This window comes from Eriocheir sinensis, chromosome 42, assembly GCF_024679095.1.
Source record: "Eriocheir sinensis breed Jianghai 21 chromosome 42, ASM2467909v1, whole genome shotgun sequence".
Classification (NCBI taxonomy): Eukaryota; Metazoa; Arthropoda; class Malacostraca; order Decapoda; family Varunidae; genus Eriocheir; species Eriocheir sinensis.
In genome coordinates this window covers 6,749,129-6,756,894 of record NC_066550.1, presented here as the reverse complement: position 1 = coordinate 6,756,894, position 7,766 = coordinate 6,749,129, and the positions used below count along the sequence as shown (strand labels likewise).

The following is a 7,766-nucleotide window of genomic DNA, read 5'->3' as shown; positions in this document are numbered from 1 at the left end:
TCTCTCTCTCTCTCTCTCTCTCTCATACGATTGTAGTAGTTGCAGCAGAAGTAGTGGTAGTGATGGTGGTAGTGGTAGTAGTAGTAGTAGTAGTAGTAGTAGTAATAAAAACACTTAGCCATAAAACTCACTCTCACACACACACACACACACACACACACACACACTCACTCACTTTCACTTCACTTCCCATCCACGCAATAAATATATCAGTCACCAGTCTAAACCAATCAGTCAGTCACTCAATTAGTCAATCAATGCAATAGTTTAATCAGTTCGTCAAGCCATGAAGCAAGCAGTCAGTCAGCCAGCCAGTCAGCTTATCAATGTAGCAAACTGAGCACACGAAACACTCACTCATTTAAAACACTAATCGCCAATCAACCAACCACTTAAACAATTAATACGCTAATCATTCCACCTTCCCAGTTACCCAATCAAAGGCTCTTCGTCTCATCCACTCCCATCCTCTTACTACCATCCTCTTACTAGCAGTCTTCTGCCTTTAAAATCCCGCCGCAATGTTGCCACACTGTCTATCTTCTATCAATATTTTCATGCCGACTGCTCTTCTGAACTTGCTAACTGCACGCCTCCACCCCTCCTGCGGCCCCGCTGCAATCGACTTTCTACTCTAACTCACCCCTATACTGTCCAAATCCCTCATACAAGAGTTAACCAGCATCTTCATTCTTTCATCCCCTTCACTGGTGAACTCTGGAACAACTTTCCTCAGTATTTCCTCCTGCCTACGACTTGACCTCTTTCACGAAAGGAGGATCAAGGCGCCTCTCCACACGATACTGACCTCTCTTTTGGCCACTCTTCTCTACTGTCTTTTGTAGGAGCAGTGCTCGGCGGGCTTTTTTGTTTTCAGATGTTTTTTTGCCCTCGAGCTGCTTCCTTTACTGTAAAAAAAAAAGTCAATAATGAGTTAACAATTAGTCAGTAATGAGTCGAGTGGTCAGGCAGCCAACCAACTCACTAAGACAGCAAACTGATCATCTCAAAGAATCATTCATTCCCAAATAGATACTTATCGCCAATCAACCAGTCACCTAAACAGTTGGTACACCAATCATACCACACAATCACTCATTCTCAAACAGTTAATCGCCAGTCAACCAGTCACATAAACATTTACTATACCAATCATGCCAAACAATCACCCGTCAACCAGTCACCTGAACAATAACGCAACCAATCACTCCAGCCTACCAGTCACCCCGCCACCAGTCATCCTCCCTAAGGCCACTCAGCCAGCCCTCCGCCACTCCCCAGATTGCGAGCAGCTGGTGCGCAAGATGCTGGTGCTGGACCCGTCGCGGCGGTACACGGTGCAGCAGATCAGGCGGCACCGCTGGATGACCTGCGAGGACCCCCCCAGCCCAGCCCCCGAGCCCCCCGAGGTGGCCAGGGCGGAGCGGACCACCGACCCCAACGAGCAGGTCCTCAGGGTCATGCAGGAGCTGGGCATCGACGTGACCAGGACCAGGGAGGTGCGTGCGTGTGTATATGGGTGGGGGGGGGGGGGTGAGTTGGGAAGGTGGGTGGCGGGGAGTTGTAAGTGAACATTCCGGGGCGTTGTTCACGGGTGCTGGGTGGTGGTGGTGGTGGTGGTGGTGGAGGAAGTGTCAAGGTGTTGAGGGGTGGTGATGGGTGTCAAAGGGTGTTGGCTGTACAGTGCGGGGCTGGGGTGTGCGGGGGGTGATTGAGGACGCGGCTGTGTTGGGTCCCTGTAGGAGACTGACTGACCCCCCCCCCTCCCTCCTCCCCCAGGCGCTGCTGAACGATGCCTACGACAACTACACGGCCATCTACCTGCTGCTGCTGGAGCGGCTCAAGCAGCACCGCTCGTCGCTGCAGGGCGAGCGACACTCCGGCCTGGAGCACCAGCGGCGACGGCCCTCCAGCGTGGCCGAGGCCGCCGTCAGGAAGATGTGTGCCGCCATGCCCCCCGGCAAGGCCTCGCCGCCCACGCCCCTCATGACGGCGCAGGGGGAGATGGCGCCGCAGGACCCACTGGTGGTCCGCACCTTTGGCCACACCGGCAGGATGCTGCCGGCCACGCCAGGGGACCACTCCACCGCCCTCTCGCACTCCTTTATATCAAATCTGAGCCAGCTGGGCATGCGCGGCGGCCTGGTGGGGCAGGGCACGGAGGCGGAGTGCGGCGCCGCCACCATCACGCCCTACGTGTCGCCGCCCTTCAGAGAAGCGAGTCAGGACTCCCAGACGGAGCTGGCGGCGGCGTACCAAGTGGCGGGGGGCGGCGCGGTGCTCAACATGTCACTGGTGGGCAAGAGTTTCCGGGAGACCGAGGGCGGGCCCTCCACCTCCATCGACGAGGGCGTCGAGGCTGATATGGAGAGCGAGTGTGGCTCCTTGGGCGGCGTGCCCCCCCGCGGCGGCACCTGCCTGCTGCAGAACATCAAAAGTGCCTCCCAGCAGTCCTCGGAGGCCTCTCAGGGCACGGACTCCCCGCTGGGCAGCGTCACCAGCACGGGCTCCACCTTCGAGAGCTTCGAGTCCCAGCTGGAGCCTGACCTGGCCGCCTCCCTCTCCTCTTGCTCCCACGCCTCGCTCACGGCGCGCCCGATGCTGCAGGGCGTCGCAAACACTCGCTCCCTGCAGCCCCAGACGCAGCTGGACCCCACAGCCGACGTCCCGGAGCGCGCCCACACCCGCTCGCCTGTCAACTTCCGCGAGGGGCGACGCGCGTCTGACGGGCTGGTTACACAGGGCGTCATCGCCTTCAGGCAGCGGCTACTCGAGACAGAGAAGGCGCGCGGCCTGACGGAACTCCACAGTGTGCAGCAGGAGCACCAGGCCCTCACCTCGCTGTACCAGGCGGCGGCGGTCACCAGCAGCGAGGAGACAACGACGCGCGTGCCGCCGCCGCCGCTGCAGCAGGCGCAGTATTACCGGCAGTGGCGGCACTCCTACGCCGGCTCCGACGAGCTGAGCCGCGCCCCGCTGGTGCGGCAGCGCGTGTCCCTGCCGGACACACTGGGCCTACCACAGCAGAAGCTGCTACACGTCAAGGACCCCGCCAAGGAGGCCGACATCTCCCTCAGCAAGCCCCTACAGCAGCAACTGTTTCAGCACCGCCTGCAGCAGAAGCGGCAGATCCTCCAGAAGCAAGCGGCGTACCCCCGCCAGTCCTTCCCCGTGGGATGTGACCTGTCGCGGCGCCAGATGGTGCGGCAGGCGTCGTACAAGCTGGCGCAGCAGCAGCCGGTGCTGCCGCCGCTGCCCAGCGAGCTGAGCGCCGCCCACCTGCTGGCGGGGCTGACGCAGGCTGACCTGACCTGTCCGCCTATCGCCGAGCACGATGACCTGCAGGCCCAGGACGAGGCGTGGGAGGGCGGCCCCGCCTGGCGCCACCTCACCTCGTGGGCGCCGGACACCACGTGGCACATGCTGCCCTCCACCTTCGCCGCCTGCCAAATCAGCGAGGCCCAGCAGCCCTCCCAGCCCGCCCAGCCCGGCGACGCCCGAATGTGGCCGCCGCTCCAGTCCTGGCCCGCCACCACCTGGCACCAGGTGAGTTCAACACCCTCACCCCCACACCCCAGCAGCTCAGTACCACAGGCACATACACTCCCCCCCCCCCTCCAACACTGCTGCACTCTCCCTGTCCTGTCTCTGCCCTCCCCCTTCCGCGACACTGACGCCCCCTCCCCCCACAGAGCGGCGCGGTGGGTGCGGCGCCGTGGCAGCCCGTGTCTGGCCCCGGCGCGCTGCTGCCGCAGACGGTATGCGAGAGTCCCATCCTGGAGATGCCGGAGCACATGGAGACGTGAGGGCGCCGCGCCGCTACCATGCACGAGGCGCTCCGGCCCCAGCAGGCGGCGAGGCGGAACACCTGAGCAGGCGTGTTGCCGTCCCGCCGCGACCCCCACGGCGTGTGCGTGGACTGGACCTTCCCGCGGCCCTCTCAACGGTTAGTCTGCCGGCCACCGTCACGTGACTGGCGGATAGCGGCGCCCCCCGTGGTGACCCGCTGGGCTGTCTGTTGCCAGCCGAGGCTGATAACTATCTAGTCAATACCTAAGCTTCCCAATGCCTTCCCACGCCAACTGCTCCCCACTACTCCCCCTCGACACCCGCCCTCTCCTCCCCGACAACCCACACCCCACAAACACCCTCACTATAAACCGCAGGATTACCCACTAGAAGCATATTTCAGACCCACCTCAACACCACCAGTCCGGCACCCGGCCACATCAACGCCCAGCCCGTCACGCCCATCCTGGCGCCATTACCAGGGCCGCGGCTCCCTGCTGCTGAACATCGAATACCTACTAATGGCGTCATGGGCTAAATGGGTGCTGACTGGCTGGGAGGATTGGTCCTGTTGTTTGCCTGGGGATGATCAGGGGGCATCAGAACGAGTATAGTCTGACCAGTCTAGAGTGGCACCCGTAACGTAGCCCCCCCTCCCCCCCCCATCACCCTTCTGCAACGCTTCCAAATGACCTCCCGCTTCGCGTGCTCCTATACACTATTTTCTCTCTTCACTTGTACAAAAAACTTTAAAAAGTTTTTTGTTTGTTTTTATGAATGATTCACATTGTTAGTGAGTACGAAGAACTTTGTTATATATATATATATATATATATATATATATATATATATATATATATATATATATATATATATATTATATATATATATATATATATTTTTTTTTTTTTTTTTTGTACAAGTGAAAAAGAGAAAGGAGCGCGTGGTGCGGGAGGTCAGCTGGAAAAGTGTCAACAGGGCGACTGGGGCGCTGCGCCACGGCTGCCATTTCAGACTGGCTGGACTATAAGAGAGAAATATGACCTTTTGGCGTCCTACAAGTGGTCGTGTCTCTCTTGTTTTGACCTCCGTTGATGGTTTGGCATTTTTTACACGCCTCAATATCGTGGTCCAGAAGTATGAGGCCAATGAGAATGTTTTAATCACTTAATCACCAGGACTTTTTTTTTTCAGTGTAAGCCTGGCAGATTTTTATTTTTTTATTTTTTTACATCTGTTTCACCCTGTAGCTGGCAACCTCGGGGTAGAATTGGTGTATAAACAAGACTTAGACAATCACTCAGCACCTTGTGTATACGTGATAAAAGGGTGTGATTACAGATTTTGTTACTCTTTAACTTTTAATGAAAAGAGGCTTGCATTTATTATTATTATTATTATTATTATTATTATTATTATTATTATTATTATTATTATGCCTATTCGTTTTGAAATGCCAGATTATCAAGTGTGTATACTATTTAGCAATCGAGTCCCCGTTTTCTATATCTAGGAGAGCCACGCTTCGTTTTCTTTCCACAAGGCTGAAGGAGGGACTATAGCAGTTCGTCCTTGGCCGGCAAAAATAAAGCGTGCGCTTCTTTTAGTGTTCCAAAGATGCAAAATAATAATGATAGTTAAATTTTCACAATGTACCGTCAAGGATCATTATTCAGGCTCCCCATACAAACATACACACACACATACAAACGAATACAAGGTTATCATTCGTCCTTTCATACATTCATCCCACAGCATCCATAGACACTCCTCCTCCTCCTCCTCCAGCAACGTGTCAGTCCGTTCCTCAATTCATCACTTCCTTCACCACCACCACCACAGTCATCAATATCATCATCACCACAACACCCCTGCCCCCTTTTCCTCCCCTCCACACACACACACACAAAGCATATGACCCCGTTTATCCCCCGCCCCCATCCCCCCATCCCCTCCTTGTTCTCGTCCCTTTGATTTAAAAGTTTATCTCAGAAAACTTCATGACAAATTTCCGAGCGTGGTGAAGTGTTAAGTGTAAAGAAGTGTATTATGCTCTCTCTCTCTCTCTCTCTCTCTCTCTCTCTCTCTCTCTCTCTCTCTCTCTCTCTCTCTCTCTCTCTCTCTCTCTCTCTCTCTCTCTCTTACATTTACGAGTTATTTTCTAGTCAATTGGACCCAGTATTGTTCATCTATAGTTTCTCCTCTTCCTCCTATTCCCCCCCTGTGATGAAGAAGAGATGAGGGTCCACCACTAAACTGATCTTATGCAACAAAGAAATATATAGAGATAAAAAGGTAAAAGATGGAGACTTTTTATAGGATTTCCGTCTCAAACCGCTATGAAGACGGGGAAAGAAGAAAGTAACTACTGCAACTGTTATTACTATTAAGATTATTATTACTACTACAACCACTAATTCTCAATACTCTTGTCTGAATGTAACCCTGACGAAGCGGATAGGCAGCCCTGTTAGCTCAAATATGTGTAAAAGCGCGTACGGTGGTAAGGGGAAGCTACGTCCGCCATGCCTACAATACAGGGGCAACGGAAAGCGAGCTGAGTTGACGTTCGCGATTCTCGGATAAGCGATACGCCTATGAATCCATAATTACAGTTTTAGTTCACTCCTAAGTCAGTGATATAGGAATTAGAAATGTTGTAATAGATAAAACTGTTAATTATTGGCATTCATGAATCTCAGAAAGGCTATTAAGAGTATGTAGTTAAGCAAAGTAGTTCCTTAATTCGCGTTTCGCGCATTCGAGTTTCGCGGCGTCGCTCGCTTCTCGACCACCACGCATGCACTGAAGGGAGAGGGAGGGAAAGGGGGGCAAAATAAACGAAGGAAAATCGCTACTCCAGCGAATTTTTTTATCGGAGAACTGTATTTTTTAAAGGGTATAATTTATGATGGTAATGTTAATGGGGCGAGTTGTATAATGACTTCTTGTTGTTTTTTCATTGTTTATATAAAGTGAGGACGATGAAGGGGACACACACACACACACACACACACACACACACACACACACCAATGCTCAAGCGGCGCGTTCTCTCGTGCTTCAAAATAATGTAAAGGATCAGTAATTTTAAAGAATACCGCGAAACAAAAAAGCGAAAACTGGTAAAATGGTGGATGAGTTTTACTGATCTACTCGTCTTTCTATTATTATTATTATTATTATTATTATTATTATTATTATTATTATTATTATTATTATTATCGCTACTATTAGTTAACTACATACCTCGTACAGGGTAAAAGAATATAGTAATAAATAAGGACACTGCTGAATGAAGTAAATGAAGATACTATTTATAAATACACACACACACACACACACACACACACACACACACACATACACAACGTTATCTGAGCTGAATGTGAATGCCAATGACGCAATTTTAGGATAAGCGAACGTAATTTAAGAGTTTCGTTATAAGCTGAGTTTCATTACGACAAGCTACGTGTTTGTTTTCGTTTCATTCAAAAACTCAATATTTTCTTTTTCGGTTTCCCAGTTTGTGTGTCCATTGAAGGTTAGCACTGCAAGCTTTTCTGTTTATTATTATTATGATTATTATTATTATTATTATTATTATTATTATTATTATTATTATTATTATTATTGTTATTATCATTATCACTCACTACAAAAAAAAAACATTACCGAATCGTTCATGCGATAAACAATATAAGAAAAGAGGAAAATACATAATGAACGTATTATTTTGAATGATCTCAAGAAACTTTTAAAATACAAAATACGTATTTTTGCGCGGAAAACGATTTTGCACCCTTTACGAAAACAGTTGCCAACAAAAAAAATACCTTTAATAACTCATGGCAGATTTGGCAAGACTGAAGTGTCTATCCTTTCGCCTTTCATCTCTTCTTCCCTCCCTCCTCTGCCCAGTGGAGGGAAGGAGGCAGGACGGGAGGGAAGGAAAGGGTATTGAATAAGATTGAGGG

General features: G+C 51.1%; 1 protein-coding gene across 1 annotated transcript in view; it reads left to right on the top strand.

The window, feature by feature from the left end:
• The window catches only part of LOC127009878 (serine/threonine-protein kinase SIK1-like), a 78,591-nt gene extending 73,995 nt beyond the window's left edge, over positions 1-4,596 (top strand). Inside the window, exons 7-9 of the mRNA XM_050883359.1 lie at positions 1,282-1,499; positions 1,780-3,546; positions 3,693-4,596. Coding sequence (XP_050739316.1) covers positions 1,282-1,499; positions 1,780-3,546; positions 3,693-3,806 — 2,099 coding nt within the window. The 3' untranslated portion in view covers positions 3,807-4,596. The remainder of the gene's footprint in view (positions 1-1,281; positions 1,500-1,779; positions 3,547-3,692) is intronic.
• The last annotated feature ends 3,170 nt before the right edge of the window (positions 4,597-7,766 follow it).